The following is a 20,286-nucleotide window of genomic DNA, read 5'->3' on the forward strand; positions in this document are numbered from 1 at the left end:
CTCCTCCTCCTGGGGCACCGGAGGTGAGTAAGAGCCCCTTGTCCATGGATTGGACAAGGGCTCCAGGGGGGTAAAGCTTGTCCGTCCCTCCCCCCTGGAGCCACCCCATACCATGGACCATGCGGACTGGTATAGTCAGGGTGAGAAGCCACATGGCCGGGGCTCCGCATTCTGGCTATCTCAGTCTGCATGGGGACAAGGAGTTAAAGAGGCTTGGGAGGGGGGATCCCACCTCCTTTAAAAAATTTTTTTAAAACAACAGAAAAAAAAATACTTTTACATACATGTTAATACAGTAACAGTGATACAGTAAATCACACCTTTTTTCCTCTAACTTTAACATCAATTTTCTCAAAACTATAAGGTCTTTTTGAAAATATGTTTTTCCTCTTGTTTCTACTGTTCTTCTTAACATACCCTGAAAATATGGTATTTCTAGCACCTAATGGAGCTTTGCTATTAACCGCTAAAGTTGGCGGGCGTTTAAACATTTACCACACTCAGAAGAAGAACATTAAAATCAGGGATGAGCAGAAACTACGCCAGTGCGAATTTACGCATCGTAGTTTGCATCTACGCATCTTAGTTCGTAGGTGAAGTTGCAGAACTACGCTTAAGAATTTACGCGTAGCGAAGTACCGCTATGCGTAGCTTATGCTTACTATGCGTAGTTAACATGTGTATTGCGTAGTGAACTACGTATGCATTACTCACGTCTATTTTTCCGCGTATGATTGTATGCTTACAAATTTACGCATTGGAAAGGGGAATGTACGCATAGAAGAGTTCCCAGGATAAGCATCTAAAGAGGAATTAATGCGTAATATTTTCTGCATACAGGCGTAAGCATCCGCATACACTAAGCTTTCCACTACGCGTAATTGCGTATTTTAATGCGTATTCTACGAAATGTATACAAAGCAAATATTTGATTTCGAAGCCGTAGTTTGGCGAAGCGTAATTGCGTAAAACTACGCATAGTTCCAGCGTAGTGAAGTTGGCTGACTACAACCATCCCTGATTAAAATCAATTTTCTCAAAAACTATAAAGTCTTTTTTTTCCCTCTTGTACCCACTGTCCCCCTCCACATACCCTTTGGTGTTTCTAGCATGTAAGGGGGCTTTGCTATTTACAGTTAAAGTCGGTGGCCGTTTGCCTGCCATATAAGTCTATGGAGCCCACTGCGAACAGCCGATTTGCGAACTTTTGCGGAAATTCGCGATTGAAATTCACAAACCCAAAATTTGATGTTCACTACATCTCTACTCACCAGCCTGGAAGCATCTTGTGTTCCACACTGGTTCCACACTGGTTTAATGGGCAAATGCATGAGCTCACTAGGTGTGTTGAAATACTGTAGGAAAGATTCCTCAGGCAGGTATAATGTATAAGTATTCCAGACCTATCCTACAATAAAAGACTGGAGTACAGCAGTACATTGTAAATCTATGTGTAAAAGATAAAAGATCTAAAAAAATATACAGTATATATGCATAAATACATACATATCTATAAATGGAGGGGAGAGAAAAGAAGAAAATTGAGGAAGGTAACAAAAAAAGGGGGGGGGGGTAAAACTACACCAATTGTCACTGTTTATAAAGCGACAATGAATTCCCTCCAATTCTCATCTCAATCTATATATACATTTATAGTATATTTCAGTGCCATCTAAGGCTGTCATCTACTTCACCCCAATTACTACATATCCTTGACAGAGGCGCATTGCCACTATTGGACCTTTTTGAGCTTGCACTCCTTTCCCTGATGAAGCGGGTTATACCTGCGAAACACGTTGCTGAGTGCCAAAATAAAGTGTTATTTGCGATTTGAACAATCTCGATTGTCCATCATTTCAGGAGGTAAGTACACCTGTACTCCTCCTTTTTAGTTGTTTTTAGATCATTTTAACCTGCCTGGCACCTCTGTCCAAATTTGCACAGTATATAGTCCACCTTGGGTGGAGGGGACTGTCCCCTTCTTTCTCTACAGAGAGCGACTTCTTAAACCTGAGTGGGGTCAGATTCTAATGCTCCCCACCTGCATTTCAAGTGGTTGCCTATGTGGTAACCCGTGTTTGTGAGTATATCCACATCTGTTAATTATTTCGCCAACAATTGTTAGACTTACTGCACTATATTGGGCTCTCGGTTTTTCTTTTTGTTTCAAGTGCACTACATATCCTAAATTCATCTTCTCCATTAGATTAAAAACAACTGTTTAGATAAACTGGACATTTCCTATTATCATATAGTTTCAACCTTAATTTCAAAATCCACATTGGAGTGCATGCACATGGCACTTTCTATGGATCCAAGAAGCACGTCATGTCAACATAATCATTTAGGCCTAATGCCCCCATGGCGTTACTCCTTATAAATCATTGAGTCTCTCTTCTTAAAATAAGTTGTTCCCTATCGCCCCCTCTGCAGGGGATGGAGACTTGTTCCAGCCCTGCAAAGAGAAGACAATCTGGATTGCCCTGGTGTTCAGTTCATATGTGCTCTATGTCTTGTGCAATCCTTTCCTGAGTCCAAAGATAGAATATGTGCATGTACCCTGGCTTTCATTTCTCTAGTAGTCATACTAATCTTGAGCATGGACACCATATTATATACACAACAAACTTAGTCTGGCATGTTATAAGGGTTTTTGGTCTACTCTGTATCGGTCCTACTTTCTTTCAAATATTTCTCACATTTGCACAAAGCAGAAACTAAACGTAACTCTTTCTAGACCACTATAGGTGAACTCTACATCCTGTTTGTGCCTGTCAGTCTCTAATAGGATGTAGATTTCACCTGATCCTGGTCTATGCTCCCATCGTGATTGCTGCGCTATTCATTCTATCACTTCTGCCTAGTGACAGCTGAGCTTCATGTGCTGGTCAGGAGCCAATTTCATTGCCTCTTGTCCCTGTGATCACTTCAATTTAGAAAAATAGTAGGATCTGGTCCTTAAAGTGTACCATATATTTATACTTACCTGGGGCTTACTCCAGCCCCAAGAGGTGCGTGGGCTCCCTCACCATCCTCTCTTGCCAATCCATTATCTTCTTATTGCCACCAGTAATCTGGCCAGATGCTCCAGTAGTGCACTTCTGCACACAAACACCCGGGAGTATTCTGTGTCTGCACAGAAGGAGCATGGCCAGCCAGATTACTAGCAGTGATACAAAGATAATGGAGTGGCCGGAAAGGATGGTGAGGGAGCCCACGCACCTCATGGAACTGGAAGCAGCCCCAGTTAAGTATAAGTACATGGATATATGTGATCTCAGGTTTCCTTTAAGGGGCCAAAGCCTCATGGTCTCAAAAGAGTTAAACGTATTCCTTAAAGTGTCTCTGAGCTTCAGTAATGAATCATTCATTACATGGGTAAGTAGAGTACATGTCTTGGAGATTCAAAGAATGACAAACATTTCTGCTGGACTTATTGCTTCCTGCCAAGGAAACAACATCAATGCATTAAATGGAAAAATCCAGGGCAACAGGTATATCTGTGGAAAATATTTACTTAAAATACTTACAAAGTACATAGGCAATCTGGTAAGAAGTGTTGTCTTAAGGAAAATAGCTACACTTAAAAAGACAACTCTTACATTATTCTACAAAAACTCAGTAAAGGGAAAAATACAACTCAAAAGTTCATTTTCAAATTGGACTTTGAAATAAGACATACATGACTGCAACAAAACACAGAAAATGTTAATACAGTACTACAAAATTTAAATTGAATTGCAAAAGCCTAACAAAATTATAATCAATTAAAATCAAAATAAAGATATATAAAGGAACACTTATTAATTTCTAAATAGAACTTACAGTGAAATATTTTGGGATATCTACTGTCTTCTCATTAGTAAATCTTATTATACTTCTTGTAAAATTATAAGCTATGACTTGTACCTGTGACCAAATTTCAATATGTATCTTATAGGCATAAAACTTATGGTGGAAAATGAACATAAACAACTGGTGTAAATTGAACTAGTAATATATCATCATTAGTCAACGTTATATCATAATTAGTTAAAAAAAGACAGATAGGTGGATTGATATATCCAGTTTGTATTTGTTATGAGTAAATTTGTCTAAATACATGCATATGTCTTTATATAATCTTGCCAATACTGTGATCGTCAAGAAATAATAACAATACTTGTATTAAACGGGTGCATATTGTTTCGGCGCCGCTCAGTTCAGCACGGTGAGAACTGAATGAAGGCTCTCACTGCTGCCGATAAACTCCAAGGCAGCATTAAAAACTATTCCCCCTCTGAGTTGTCGCAACTTGGAGGGAGATGTAATTCAGGGACTGGCAGCTGACAGAGCCCAGAATTACTAATACGCGCCCCGCGCAGCAAAGCATTGTTGCTATGAGGCGCCCAGTTTCAGCGCTTGGCTCTGAGAACCACGTGCCGAAATAAGCTGATCCGGTATTAAACAACTTGACAATGCTCTGCTCTGATTTGTAAGACTGCTTCATTAGCATCTTTAAGCAAACCAAAAACAAAAACCTATCATTTTTAGCATCTTAACAGATACATGCAGAAAAGGTAATCAAAAGGAAAAAAAATATTGAGGTGTGTAAGAAGGTGGAAAAGCAGTACTTGGAAAATATTACAAAGTATTAATAATGTTTTATTGAAAATATTGCTTGGTTCATAAAAAATGAATGTGAAATTGTATATACAATATTTTTATTTCAAAATTACAATGATGACTTGAAATGAAGAGTTCCGGTTCTTGCACAGAAAAGTTATGTCAGAGTACATAATGGAAGACTTCACAAGCTCCAGTTGTTTAAAACACAAGCAATATTCATTACCAAGTTGAAATGAAATTTTACAGGAATAACATTTCAGTTTTGACATTAAAAACAATTTTGAATGTGTTATAACAAAATAAATTACATTTTATGTGCATAAAACTAGATATGTGTAGAAACTAAAAATTTGTACACTCCCTGGAACTAATTTATGAGCTCAGTTTTTAGAGGGGTACACAGAAGTTACAAAAAGAAGTGGGAAAAAAAATCTACATTGCTGTATGTCTAATATTATGTTCTGATTTATTTCCAGTTACTCATGGTGAAAATGTGTACTTTTATTTAACACATCAAAAAGACAAAAAATATTTCCCCCTTTACACTACAATGTACAGATACAATGAAAGAATGGGCAGTGATCATACCATTCAGTAGTGAGTAGACAGAAAACCTCTGTACTCAGTATTAGTGAAAGGATATATCAAGTGTTTAGGTTTAGTTTATTCTAAAGAATCTTGAATGAAAATTGACAGGAAAATATAAAAATATTTCTGGTATCTCAGCTTGCTGATCAGCCACATTCAAATCCATGATGATTAAGGGAATAAGAGACTTAATATACAAATAAAAAGTGGCTGATGTAAACTTATCTTTTCACCAGATTTTTTTTTTAGGGTTTTTTTTTTCAATTAATACTGTGACTTTAGGACAAATATGTACATGCCTGCATGCGTTAAAACTATAAAGGCTTCTTGAGAACCAACAGAGTGACAAAACATATTGTCTAAAATTATATTCCTAAACACTAGTGGTCTACTGCATACGTAATATCATTCTTGTGATCATGTCTATTTACATGTGGCCTACTGTTTTAATAAAAGAAGATTTTTTTTTCCTCTGAACCCAACAGTATCGAAGTAAGTTCTGTTGTTTGATTGGTTGTGAACAATAGGCTCAAGAACACCGTGTAGTCAGTTTACATTCAGCAAAAAGAGTTCTCCTCATTAAATACAGTGGTTTGCTTTCAGAAAGGAAGTTTTCTTCATTGTAGAATATATCTTTTATGAAGCAAAAAATGTGGTTACATTTTAAAAACTTCAGTTGCAGTCATGTGGTTTTCTGTTTTTTTTTTACTTCCCATTTTAGTGCATGCCCTTTAAAAAACGTCCATTTCAAAATTCTTCACATCTAAGCATTGTTGCTGGTTTAGGTGTGATAAAATGTTTCTGATACCCAAGTGGCTGCTGCTGGAAGGTTCTGGTGTGCTCACTTAGAGAAATGTCAGACAAGTTCCATAAAAAAAGAAGTACAGTAGGGTGTTGTTAGTTGATAATCACAGTCTTTACAAGATTGCAGCAGCAACTCCACGGAAATCCAACAAATGGAGTGCTACTGATATAGCTATAAAACAGACTCTCCAGTAGTCACAGGTATCCAACCTGACAATGCAGTGTACTTGAAGGACATTGATATGCAAAACAGGATTCCTTTATGCTTTCAAAGCATTCACAGTCTTCAGATTTTCCAATGTCTAGAGTATGTATCTGCAAATCCTTTTGCCATGTATATTCAATACATAACACTTGTCTTTAAATATAGTCTGCCATCTAGAAAGAAAAAAAGAAATAAACAAAGTTAAACATCATAAAGTACTAAGGCAACATCTATGTTCAATTCTCTGTTGTTTCTACCCAGATCATCTGCCTATATTATTTATTTGAGATCTATGAACATATTTGAACATCAAAAATAAAACACTTTTTAAGACTGATTTGCTTTAGCTAAAAATGTTTGGTATTGGGTGGGTATGGATGTATAGTCATGCTTGCAAACATACTGTGTGAATCGTTTTTAGATTGCAGGACAATATTTTCTCTTCAGTGACATCCAGCCCTGGAGAATGTTAGCACCTCAGTCCCTTTGTCAATTTGAATGCATACAATTTTAATGTAAAGTTTTTTTGTGTTTTTCTTTTTTTTATGTGCATATTTTACTTGCACAGTCAAGTAAAATAGTTTCTGTAGACCGTTGACCAAATCTGGTCAACTGAGTTTAAAAAAAAAGTCTTAAATCAGCAGATTTCATATAATTTTGCTCCAGAAACTGGAAGAAGATACTTTTAAGACATTTTGTAGCACTTAAGTCTCAGTTTTCACTCCCTGCCTTTAAAATAAGGAGAGGCAATTAACTAAAGCTAAGACAAAGTACACATTGGCTTTACTAGAATTAAAAGAGAAGGTTGATAAAAACCTTTCCAATTCATTATAATACATCTATAGTAGTGAAACTGTACACTGAATGCAGGCTTTTCCCCTGCTCTTTCTGAAGTGAAGTGTAATTGGTCTGCATACAGGTGGTCCCCTACTTACAAATAGGTTTCGTTCCAGGAGATTATTTGTAAGATTATTTGTAAATTGAATTTGTATGTAAGTTGAGTTCTATGTTGTACACATTGGGCCAGCTCTGTGTGTTCTTAAAAGAAAGTGGGGGTGATATAATAAGGTGAGCTTATGGTGCTACCCAGTTACACCCTCTGTAAGTGGTAACCAAATATCCATTACCACTTAGGTAAGCAGACCCCTAACCTATACCCAATAAAGGTTTAGACTGGAGTCAGTAAACATCCCAGGAGTTAAAACTTAGATTTTTTTTCTCAATGTTACCAGAAGTTGTCAAAGCTCTTTTATGGATATATAAAAATGGGAGGGGGGGGGGGTTGCTTCTTCCCTTCTCAATATCCAGCTAATGTTAAAAGCCAATGGGGTTGGTTTTAGTCACGAGACACCAACAACCCCAACCTCCCTGGATAAGCAGATTACTAATGTTGGTGCAGCTGCCTATTTTTTCATTTTTAGAACAAAAAATGTATTATATTAATATGAGTTTGTGGGAATATTTTTTACATATGTTTTTTATGTTTCATGCAATATCTATGCATGTTTCTACATGTATAACAAGCAGCATCACAGAAAAATAGCTGGCAATCATCAAGATCATCACAGCTATAAGTACTGTGATGGTGGACAATCCCGCAGTGAACTGCAAATTTACCATTGTGGCTTGTTTTGCTATATGAATCTATGAGTGTGAGTTTTCCCTGATAATGGACTTAGGGAATCAAGATATTAAGCCCATAAAGCATTTATGGTTTCCAGGTAATCACACAAGTAATAAAACTACTTTACTGTATCAGTAATGACTTCACTGTATCATATATGAGGTCACCTACAAAGCATGTATCATTGGTGAGACTTCACATAGATATCGTAAACACTGCTTTTATAAATGCTTTGACTTCCACTTACAGGATGTGGTAAATTACATATTCTATTCAAATAAACACTGAGATAATACTACATTACATATTCAATTAACTGAAATTGTTATTTAGAAAGGATTACAAATAATGCACTTTACAATATGCAATAATCCATTTTAATTCAGATGAATATTAAAGATATTATGGATATTCTCTATATTTAAATCAGTACACAGTGCATGATTTATATCTATTTTTTTATAACAATTATGTAAGAGTCAGCTATATCAAATTAATACAACTTCCTATTTAACTTGATGAGTTGTTTCATCTGAGTGATAAGGAATTATTCAGTCAGCCTTATATTTGCATTTGACCAGCAAAGCTTTAAATGTAAAGAGTGTATTTTAATATATAGTGATAACAACATGCTGTCGTCTTTTTCTTCCAAATCCTTCCTGGCACCCCAATGGAGATTCAGGGAGGGACAGATAGGCTGCCAGGGGCTGGAGGAAGCCCCAGGTAAGTGGATCCTTTTTTTTCGGATATTTCCTTTAATGGTATAAAGGAGCTAAAAAAAGAGGGATGTCTCAGTACCCCGAAAGTCAAACGTTTTTCCCTCTTTCACCAGAAAAACTACCGAGCAGTGACAGACCAGAAAAAGGCATCAGTTCTATAACAGGCAATTGCAATACAAGATATTGTAACAAGTGTTTCATTCTGATTCTGCTAGATCTTTCAGTGGCTTTTGACAGTTTCCTAGTCTTTCCATTTGAAGAAAATGTAGGCAACAATCTAAAACATGCCTACTACACAAATATTAAACAGGAAGTAATGTGAAGCTTTTACAGATTGGAGACCTCCGGCGGTGAATGGAGGTATGTATTGCTGATGCCGCTTCTGCTGCCAGTAATAGATACAGGAGAGAAGCATAGAGGGGAGAGCCCGAAGTGCGGGAGGGGGGGACTGTCCCCCCTCCCCACCGATGTGAAATGCTCTCCCCTCATGCTGCAACCCCTGAACATGCCCCAGCGTGCCCTTAGCATGCCCCAGATGGGCCAACAGGTGCAGGGACTGCATCCCCAATTGTTACGCCCCTGGTATAAGACTGAGTTGTAAACAGCAGCCATGATAAATGTGCCTTGCTGAGTTGAATAAACAGAAGTAATGACCCATTGAACTTTCCAGCTCTTGACCTTATCAGAAGCCTAGGTGCCCATACACTTTTTGATTTGCCAGCAGATCGACCATTAGATCTATCCCTCTCTGATTACATTTGATCAGAGAGGGTTCTATTGCTTGCCCACACACTGCAGACAGATTTGTATAGATTTCAGCATAAAACCTATTGGAAATCCTCCTGCTGCTGCCTGCTCACCCCCTTCCCCTCCCCAAGTGTATGTGGTCCCCCCAGGCCAGTGGTGTGTGCTGCAGGCTTAGCTGGCATGACTCCTCCAGTGTCAGGTATCTTTTTGAATTGTTACCGTGGGCGCTTGTAGTGTACCACGTGACACCATCGCAATGACGTCAGTAGTGTAGTGTCATCAGATGAGTATGTCATAAGCTTGAAAGAGGAAGAGCTCTGAACTGTTGTGCATCGCTCAGATGAGGCATACTTCAATCACTCATTGTCTACATGTTTTATGATGGATTTTAATAAGCAGAAATAAAGATTTTCATTTTGAGTTGCTGGTCCACACTTTTTAAAGGGCCGATACTCTGGTGGCTCCAGGAGTGGACTGAGCATCTTATCCCATTTGTTCATTAATTGTTTATTTACATTTTACACAGTGTCCCAATTTTTTGGAAACAAGACTGCATTTTTGATTCAATAAGATAATTAATTGATGACATTGTCATTTTTTTAGGTATTCATCGATAATCTGTAACAAATTATCTGAAATCAAATTAAGAAAAATTATGATCAATTGAGCTGTTAAACCTCAAGTTGTTGCTGACACAATTATGTGGAGTATGGAAAGTTTGTTATCCTTCTGAACTTTTTTGTAAGCGAACAATAAATGCATGTAGTTTTAGACTTATGTAAACAAATGATAAATTCATAAGTTTGCATAGTTTTAGATTTTCTCCTGCGTGTATCCCTCACATACGTGGGTCTCATTGAACTTAAAAGAAAATTAATGCAATTAAACTAAGAATATTAATTGCTTTAAGAATAATAACAGGGTAATAGAAAATTAATTCCTACTTAGCACATGATGGGAAAGTGAGGGTAGAAAGAAATTGAGAATACTTGATGAAAAGAGGAAAGAACCCCTTTAACTAGTATTTGAAAAAAACAAAAACATAAATCTGTTATGAAGACTGAGGCCCTCGTTCTATTTTTTAAAAAATAATCTGCACCAGCAGTGAGTTGTTGTCTAGTAGATTAGATAAACTAGTATCTTATTATCTATTTAAAGCTATCCATTTTCACAATTTTTATTCTCAAAATAAGAAACATAAAATACAATAGTACAGCACTTTGATTATGCTATGGAAACGTATGATTTAAAACAAGTTATTTTTATAAACATGAGGTAGTTCACAAATTATTTGTGCGGTAGTAAATAATGTCTCATAATTTATGTTGTTACATATAAGATGTCTTCCATATTGCAATATGTGACTTACAGCATTGTACCAGCAGATGGCAGCAAAGTGAACAGAGACACAGGGAACTGAAGTATTTCCTATTCACTGTAGTATGTGATAGAATACTGAAGGAATTCATTTATTTGCAATTGTAATACACACACACACACACACACACACACACGTGTCCGCACCTCATTTTTAGATTCCAGCTAGCCATTTCTGATCATCTGGACAGCAATGCAACTTCAGCAAAGTGGACTTGTGAAAGTCAAATTTGGAAATTGGTGTAACTAAACTTGCTTTGAAACATTTACATTACATTTACATATGACTGAATTTGGTTTCCCTAACTATTAAGCCACTTATAGCAGCAACATAAGGTTATTTAAGAGGGGTGGTTCAGTCTTTCCAGCCTCTGGCTTATCCAAAAATAACTGTGTAGTTAAGCAAAGATCAAGCTTCAATGCCAGGGCATGCACTTATAAATAAATTGGTATACTAGTGTTAAACACTGAGATCTTACTACTATAAGTATAAATCTGTGTCTACACACTATAAATTAACCTTCATATCTTAAACTGCCTTGTTTAATAGGCCAACCCCATACCTAACCTTAACTTAAACCCTTGTGCTGGGCCCTTTCATCTATTCTTTAAAATGCTGATTATAAAGACTTTGAAGTTTCCTTGACAGCCACAATAAAAATAAAAATTGTTTGAATGATTAATCATGTGACCGACCAGTCTAGGCAATAATTGGAACATCAGTTCCTTCATAGGGGCACTGAAGTGAAATTCCACATATACTAAAGCAGCAATAAGCATATTGTATATTAGGGTTGCACACAATTCCCACATTATAGCATCCACACAAAGTGCCCACTTATAGTGTGTTCATATATAGTGGTGCCTAATATAGTGGTACCTTATAGTGCCACTAATTTATATTGCCCTTTTATCGCAACTACTCAATACAGTGCTTACAATTTATAGTACCCCATATTCCCCTGGGATGGCCAGAATTGCTGAATTCCGAATCCACTCTACTAGAAATTTAGCATGCAGTGCCAATTGCCAAACAAATTCAGAATTTTAGCTTAGTTTAGTCCTCCTCATAAGGAATGCTCCTTTCTTAAACTCTTGCCAGTAACTACCAAGCAGAAGCATGTTGTCATTATTTTAGCTACTTTCCCCATGCTTGCTTATGTTTATTATGGTGCTCTTAGGTCCCTCATGCCAGGTTAGCTGTTTTTCCCCCAAGCCCCAGCTTCATGGTCACAAGACCATCATGTTATCAGACTAGGTAATTGGGGAAGATGGCACAGTAAGCTGTAAATCTACAATAAGGGCAAGCAAGAACTGTATTAGGACATCAGGGACTGGACTTTTCCCCATACCTGATGAGCCCCTTTTCCTGATGAACCTCTTGTAGGTCCCTAGGTAAATGAACTTGTATAGTGCTTTCTGAGTGATGACTTTAATCCAATGCCTCATGTGTGAAAATATCTATTAGTGTTGGCTGTACAAACCAGGCATACTCCTTATTTCCTGATGACACTTGGAAGCAGGGCAAGCATTATAAGGGAACACATAAACTACAGCTCATAAAAAAGAAAACAGATAGCAGGTAAGTCCTTATTATCACACTTAGAAGCAGATTTACTAATTGCTGTAAATTGTATGTACATTCGAGGCACAAGTAAATGTTACTAGTTTTTACACCTAGTACATTTGCGTTATGCAAATAAAGCAACCCACTTGATGTATGCAATGCATATTATGCTTCTATAATGTATGTTACACTATTTGTGAAACGTGTGTTGTACAAACAACTTCCATCTTATGTTCATAAATAGCACCATGTACAGCCACTAAATTACTTTGCGTATATGCCCTGCTAAGAAGAACAAAGGTATGTGACAGGCAGAAAGCAGAATTTAGGTAACTGGAATGCTGGGCATACACGGTGAGATAATGTGCCGGTATCGAGCCAGTGGCTCGATGCCGGCGCGTCACCGCTCATCTGTGTGTGCACGCAGATCGATTCCCGCTCGTCCCCGCGGGCACTTCCTTATCTGTGCTTCGTTTCTTCTATTGTCCGCCCGCGCCCGCGGGGATTGAGCGCAGTATCAATCCGGCGCGGTGGTCAGACACGTCGGATATTATCAATCGAGCCATCGATTGTTAATATAAAAAGAGCTGTGTATGCCCAGCATTAGACACCAAATCAGTAGGCAGATAAGTGACACAAAGTGAGGGGTAGGTAGATAAGGAGCATGCATATAAACTTCAGGCAGTGCCTTGCAGTAATTTGTAGGCAGATAAGTGGACTAAAAGAGAGATTTATAGAGAATGGGTCAGATGGAGGTACACTGCAAAGCCCTAGCATCCATTTTGTCTTGTTTTAATGACACTGGTTGCAGTTTTTATTCTTTTAAAGTATCAGTGCTTCACTCTCTTTCCCCAGCCTCCCTTTACCACAGGTGATTGTAAGCCAGACAAAAAAGCCTTTCTCCTCCATGCCTTGACCTAAACTATTCTCCCTCTCCTAAACTTCTTTCATCCTCTTGTACTCATCCATGTCAATGTAGGTCATCTTCCAGCCACTAATCTGGCCAATAATATCCTCTACCCTGCCTAGCTGCCCGCAGGGAATTGTTAAGTAAAGTGGGACAGCAGGAGTCCCCACTGAAATGAACTTACAGTTCATGGCCATAGAGAATTGGGCATAGCTTGAGATAATACTCCTGGTTGTTAGCAACACAGGAGGTCCCCATGTGAGAGTACACTGGAGGTTGGGTCGTCATGCAGCTACACGTGCTGCACAGACCTATGGCCACCCCTACCTACAAGTTTATTCAGTGCATATGTTCACTCTGCAGTAGATCAAAAATCTAATCAAATTATACTCATTGCAGATCAGTTAAACATGGTGCAAACACAAATTACAAAAAAAAGTCTTCTTGCTAGTTCTTTGATGAGATATGACAAAGCAGCAAATACAAGTGGAAACAATCTACTAAATTAAATTGTATCACAATCAGACAAAAACAAACAGTTGTATGCATTTTCATCTCTTTATACTGTAAGTAGGAGTTAAATGATGCAGAAAGCTTGATAATATGTTTGTTCTGACAGTATTCAGAGCTTAAAGAGATTTTTCAGAAGACTTAAATTATAAAAACATTTAAAACACAGAAAGTTGCACAATTTTTATTTTAATGAAGATGAGAAGTTCATTAAAGAAGATAAATATTTCATTAGATGTTAAATAAAACAAAGAGATTTTTTGGCTTCTCTCAGCACAAAATTCCTTTGAAAGATTAATTAATACATGCAAATTATGCAAATTAGACCCATGCAAATATTTTATGAAGACAATTAAGGGAGCCATTAATTACTGCTTTTTTTGCTTCGCTGAGATTCATTCATTTAATTTTAATTTCACTTTAACTGTTTTGATGTATAATTTTGCAGCTAAGAACTTTATTTTTCCTAGTGGGTCACTTAAACTTATGTACGCCTCACCCAAAGCATAGCAAAACAAAAAGTGTAAAAATGTATTTCAAGGACTGTGTTTTCTATCTAGAAGGTTGCCTTACACAATACAGTCCTAGAAAGAACTAAATGGAAAGAAAACATGAGCTCATTCTTGGCTGAGGTTCAACTGCTGGAAAAGCAATTAATTTGCTTTGGCTGTTCTAATATAGGGGAATTAGAAAGTGTGACACAAGACAAATAGAAATAATTAGTTCTCCAAAATGATGTTCTCATTAATATAGTTTGAACATTTGAAATAATAATAGCAAAAATATTGTGGTATAACTGCATCCTTAACATACTAATATAAGCCATGATAATGAAATTGACTATATGGCTTAATTTCAAAGTAAATTGGAGTTCTGCTGTAACCCATGTATAGCCAACGTTAACTTAGTATTAATGTACATGATGTCAAATCTAAATTTATAATAATAACCATTTTTAAACTAGTCTAAGAATGAAGTTTCTGTTCTATTAATTTTCTGTTTTGCTTATCATTTTAGGGTGATAAACTGTGTGCCATATGTAAGAAAAAAGTCTTGACTCCTGCCTGGGCTCATTACTGACACAACACAGGCATGAAAATATAAAAATAAAATATGCTATCAGGCAAACATAACACGAAGCTCAAATATGCTGTTTTGTTTTTGTTCTTTTTGTCTGCTTGTTTGTTTGTTTGTTAATAATACAAACATAAAAAAGCTCAGGGTTTGGTGCGGGTTGCTGGTGGTTGTGCGGGGTCAAGAGAGCGTGGGAACGTGGGACACTCACCACTACAGCACCCATTATCTAATGGGCTAAAAAGACTAGTTAATTATAAACACTTATCCTTTCCAGTAATTTGTGCACAACTTAAGAAGTGCTACCGTGTTTCCCCGAAAATAAGACAGTCTTATATTAATTTTTCCTTAAAAATATGTGCTAGGTCTTATTTTCGGGGAGGTCTTATATTTTGTGGGGGTAGCCGGAACCTCCTTTAATAGCCCATAGTATACCCCTAGCATATACCCAGACACCCTCCCACCTCCCAGTATATAGCCAGCACCCCCTACCGTAGGAGGAAATTGTTTGAACCCCCACCCTGCATCATATTTGATCTTAGAGAGGGCTGCTGAATATTTTGAAAATGAGCCAATATGTACTGACAGCCATGCGTGCAATTCACCTCTCCTCTATAGCTCTTGATGGGGAGAGGGCTCACACACAGTCACTGATCTATACTGCTGCTGATGGCACTTTATAATTTTCCCCTCTGTAGTATTGTATGTAGCCATTGCAACTTTCCCCCCTCTCCCCCCCCCGCCGCTGCTGCCGCCGCCAATTTACCTCCTTTGCATCTGGATCCCTCCTCCAGAAAGTTGGATCCCCCACCAGCCTACGCAGGCCCCCTCCTCCAGAAAGAGAGACACCCCCCTCCGCCGTGATGCCACACCACCGCTGCTGCCAATTTACCTCCCTGCAGCTAGCCCCTACTCCAGCAAATCAGATCCCCCTCCAGCATACGCTGTGCATAATTCACTTCTATCAGCGGGGAAAGGCAGCTAAACGTGTACAGTATCAACGCCGACGTATACAGGAAGTGATCTCTGTTTACTTCCTGTATACGGCAGCGCTGTTACTATACAACTTTAGCTGTCTTTACCCGTTGATTTGAAGTGAATTATGCACAGCGTACGCTGGAGGGAGATCCGATTTGCTAGAGGAGGGGGCCAGCAGCAGGGAGGTAAATTGGCAGCAGCGGCGGTGTGGCATAACGGCGGAGGGGGCGGCGCTGGGTTCGGGGGGGATGTCTTATTTTCGGGGAATGTGTTATATTTCAAGCATGCTTGAAATATAAGATGGGTCTTATTTTCGGGGAGTGTCTTACTTTAGGGGAAAGACGGTATAACTATTGAAAGCTTCTACTACTATTCCTATGCTCTTCTTATGCTTTCCAAAATGCCCACTACTGGGCTTTACCCATTACTTACCTATCTTATATGCAAATCCCTTATTTGTAATTGACTGTCTGCATGTCAGGTCTTATCCATGTTTTAAACATGTAATGCTGGGAATACACGGTCGATTCTGGTGCTCGATTCTGCGCCCGATTATTTTGCCCGCTTGACTCTCTTCTCTTCCGTTCATTTTTCTTATCTTTTTTCAATTCACTTAAATGACAAAGCGAGCGGCAAAACGATTGAACAGTGATCGGACATGTCGGAAATTATCTATCTAACCATCTTATCAGCTCAGAATCAACCTGTGTATTCCCAGCATAAATGCATTACAGAGAACACTAGTAGATAACAGGTCACATATAAGATATATGGATCACAAATAGATAAGTAAATAATCATTTTGGATGTTCTAGAAAGAAAAGAAAGAGGTAGAGGAATATGTTGACATCCACAGCAATTTAGTGCCCAAAATAGGGGCATGTATTGGGGAGTTGGGGACCTTCAGATCACTATACAAAAAAAACCCAATAATGAGTTATAATCAGAATACTGGCTGACTTAGCATATATCGATTATAATTAACCTGTTAACTCAAGATGTGCCACTACATCCAGTTTGAGCCTCACTAACACAAGCAGGACATACCAATACATCCTGTCAATCAGTAACAGGTGTGTGTGTGCTCCTGCTGCCCATTCACATTGGGATTTACACATCAAGGATTGGTAAAGGGGCAAAAAAGTAGTGTTAAAAAGCAAGCAAACACTTCCTGGTAACATAGAATAGTGTATAGCACCAAAAAGAGAAATAAAAATAAAAATTATATATTTAGGTCACTCATTATTTAACTTTTTTGATGGGCGAAAATTGGGGCGTTGGCTTATACTCTTGATGGGTTATACTTGAGTATACATAGTAATTTTTGTCTTTCTCTCTACTGGAGCAATTTTCAGGAATGATGACTAGAAGACTGTGTCAAGAAGTCCTGTCACTGGTACAAGGATCAGTGGTGCTCATCCGGATTCCAGATATCCGAACTACCCAGATAATCCAAACTTTTTCCACTATCCGAACTTTGAATAGCAATTCGGATATTTTTTACAATCCGGATAGACTATCCGAGCAAACTTGGATTTCCCATCTGAAAATCCAGGTGGATAGGTAGTTTAGATATCCGAGCAAAAGCCAAAATCACCATAAATGGCAAAAATCCCTTTCGAAGGCATCCAGGCCTAGAGAGAGAGAGAGAGAGAGAATGAGAGAGAAAGAGAGAGAGAGAGCGAGAGAGCGAGAGAGCGAGAGAGCGAGAGAGAGAAAGGGAGAGAGAGAGAGAGAGAGAGAGAGAGAGGGAGAGAGAGAGAGAGAGAGAGAGAGAGAGAGAGAGTTTGTATGTAGAACAGAGGCGCCAGCAGGATAAAAGTCAATAAAAATTTTAAAAATTTCTTGGAGGAAGTGGTGGGCTTGCTGCCGAAAAGCAGACACGAGATCCTGTCTTCATATAAATCAATACATTTATTATACGGTACCCCAAAAACGGTGGAAAGCGTTTCACAGGCCCAGCCCGCTTCATCAGGCAATAAACGTGGGGACAAAACTGTAGACAAGAGACAGTACATTATGCTATCGTAAATTCTGCAGTTACAAATTTGCATATAAATATATTGCATATCATAAAGCATACCATATGAAAAATTGCTTCGTGGAGATGGCATAAAAGAGTTGGGTGTGCAAGTAAACAATAGAGGGTAGAGGCTATGGCCCCCTGTTGGCCCCCCTGTTCTCTTCTCAATGCTCTATTACCCATTACTCTTGCTGACATGTACCCTTTTCCATTACCAATACCACTCATTGCAAATCTGTGTAAAAAACACCCCATAGCCCATTACTATTACGAGCACCATAGCCTCTACCCTCTATTGTTTACTTGCACACCCAACTCTTTTATGCCATCTCCACGAAGCAATTTTTCATATGGTATGCATTATGATATGCAATATATTGATATGCAAATTTGTAACTGCAGAATTTACTATAGCATAATGTACTGTCTCTTGTCTACAGTTTTGTCCCCACGTTTATTGCCTGATGAAGCGGGCTGGGCCTGTGAAACACGTTGCACTGTTTTTGGGGTACCGTATAATAAATGTATTGATTTATATGAAGACAGGATCTCGTGTCTGATTTTGGGAGGCAAGCCCACCACTTCCTCCAAGCAATTTGTAAAAATGTTATTGACTTTAATCCTGCTGGTGCCTCTGTTCTACATACAAATACTCTGTGTCCACTCCTGATGGAGGGGAGTGCTACCCCCTTTCTTGTTTCTTTACTACAGAGAGTGACTTCTTAATCCTGAGTGAGGACAGGTCTAATCTCCTCACCTGCCTATTGAGTGGTTGCCTGAATGGTAACCCGTGTTTGTGAGTATAAATTCTCTCACTAAACCACTTACCAATTATCTTTAACATACTACACCATATTGGGCTCTCGTTTTTTTTCTATTTTAGAGAGAGAGAGAGAGCGCAAGAGAGAGAGAGGTTTTTTTTGCCATTTTCAGGTCGCTTCTGGTTTTCTATCTGGATATCCGAATCCGGCCGGATACTGAAGTCAGATATCTGATTCGGATCCGGATTGGAAAATTTTAAACTCGGATATCTGTATCCGAATTTGATCCAGATAGTGAAAAATGGTATCCGAGCAACACTGACAAGGATTAAAAAAATAAATAAGTATGCTGCAAATGCTGACTTTTAGCTCTTAGTTTAATGGTTAAAAATCTTGACATTCAAATTTTTGACATTTTATAAATCTGAAGTGAGGCCCCACATCTCATTTATATGTGGCAAATGCAATGCATGTCTATGGGGATGCAGAAAAATTTGCAATTGCCCGGAAACATAAGCTTTGTCTACTTGTGGCTGATTGTCGATCGACTGGCAGACATCATCCACGGCAATTTCTTTCTTGAGGGGGCAGGATATTCTCCTACTCTGCTGCTGGTTAAATAGGTTACACTATGTTGTAATATTCTAGAAAGACAGTTGTAAAAGTAATATTAAAGTCATGTTGAAAATCCTGATTTTCTGAGAGCTGCCATTATTTTTGAACATTGTGTTAATGTAATATAACCACAGAAAAGACACTGGGTGGTGAAAGGTGTAACTCCATTTTTAATTGCATTGCTGCACCTTCAGTTGACGAATGTCTGCTAACAGTTGATAGAACAAAACAGAGGCACCAGGGACAATAAAATACAGTAAAAACAGTTTAAAAATGTGAGGTAGTGGTGGACTTACCTCCACATTGAAGACTTCAACTGTCTGTATCAGGAAAAAAAACTTTATTGTATACTCCACAAACTGTGTTTTGCAGGTGCTTCAACCACTTCCTCAGGCAATTAACAGGAGTAACTTATACAAGCTCTCAGCAGGTAAGTCCACCACCACCTCCCATTTTTAAACAGTTTTTTTGTGTATTTTATTGTTCCTGGTGCCTCTGTTTCATTTTATCAGTTACAAGCTGTCCATCCTTGGTAGACAGGGTGTTACCCCCTAATTTTCTGACACAATTTTACAGATACCGACTTCTCAACCTGACTGGGGTTGGGTCTAACCTCCCCACCTGCCTATGCAGTGGTTGCCTTGGAGTTAACCCATTTTTGTGAGTATTTGTTCACACCCATTTTACCTCACCTACCTTGACTTTATAATACTACACTATTGTGGGCTCTCGATCTCTCTTTTTTGATTTACAAGCAATGACAGCTAACAGTTTCTACGGTTATTGCTGTGCAATATCTATGGGTTAGTCTGAAGACTGTTGGCTGCCCATAAATGTCTGCAAGCTGACCATCTGCAAAAGCATGATGACTATGGCTAACATAACAGTGTTTTTTAGTTAAACACCATTGCACAGAGGTAAGTTTAACTTTTGGGCTAAGAGACAGATGTGTCTCACCTTGTTACATGTAAACCCAAAAGCTGAATTAAGTGTGGAAATTAGATTGGGGTAGAATTTGAAAATAATAGTCACTGAGTAATGAATTGTATGAGTATTATTGATCAAAATCAGGTTAGGGTTAATGTAATAAAGAGTAAGTGTAAGGCTGGTACACATACTAGAGTGTTCTCAGACAGTCAGCTGATAAGGGCCATCTCGATCAAGAACCTAGTGTGAGTA

At 38.3% G+C, this 20,286-nt stretch overlaps 1 protein-coding gene across 7 annotated transcripts in view; it reads right to left on the reverse strand.

The window, feature by feature from the left end:
• Positions 1-4,623: 4,623 nt before the first annotated feature.
• Positions 4,624-20,286, reverse strand: part of DACH1 (dachshund family transcription factor 1) — a 458,644-nt gene continuing 442,981 nt past the window's right edge. For all 7 annotated transcript variants that reach the window (XM_068267843.1, XM_068267844.1, XM_068267845.1 and 4 more), the window contains one exon: positions 4,624-6,378. In XM_068267843.1, coding sequence (XP_068123944.1) covers positions 6,341-6,378 — 38 coding nt within the window. In that variant the 3' untranslated portion in view covers positions 4,624-6,340. The remainder of the gene's footprint in view (positions 6,379-20,286) is intronic.

Source organism: Hyperolius riggenbachi, chromosome 2 (genome assembly GCF_040937935.1).
Source record: "Hyperolius riggenbachi isolate aHypRig1 chromosome 2, aHypRig1.pri, whole genome shotgun sequence".
In the NCBI taxonomy this organism is placed as follows: domain Eukaryota; kingdom Metazoa; phylum Chordata; class Amphibia; order Anura; family Hyperoliidae; genus Hyperolius; species Hyperolius riggenbachi.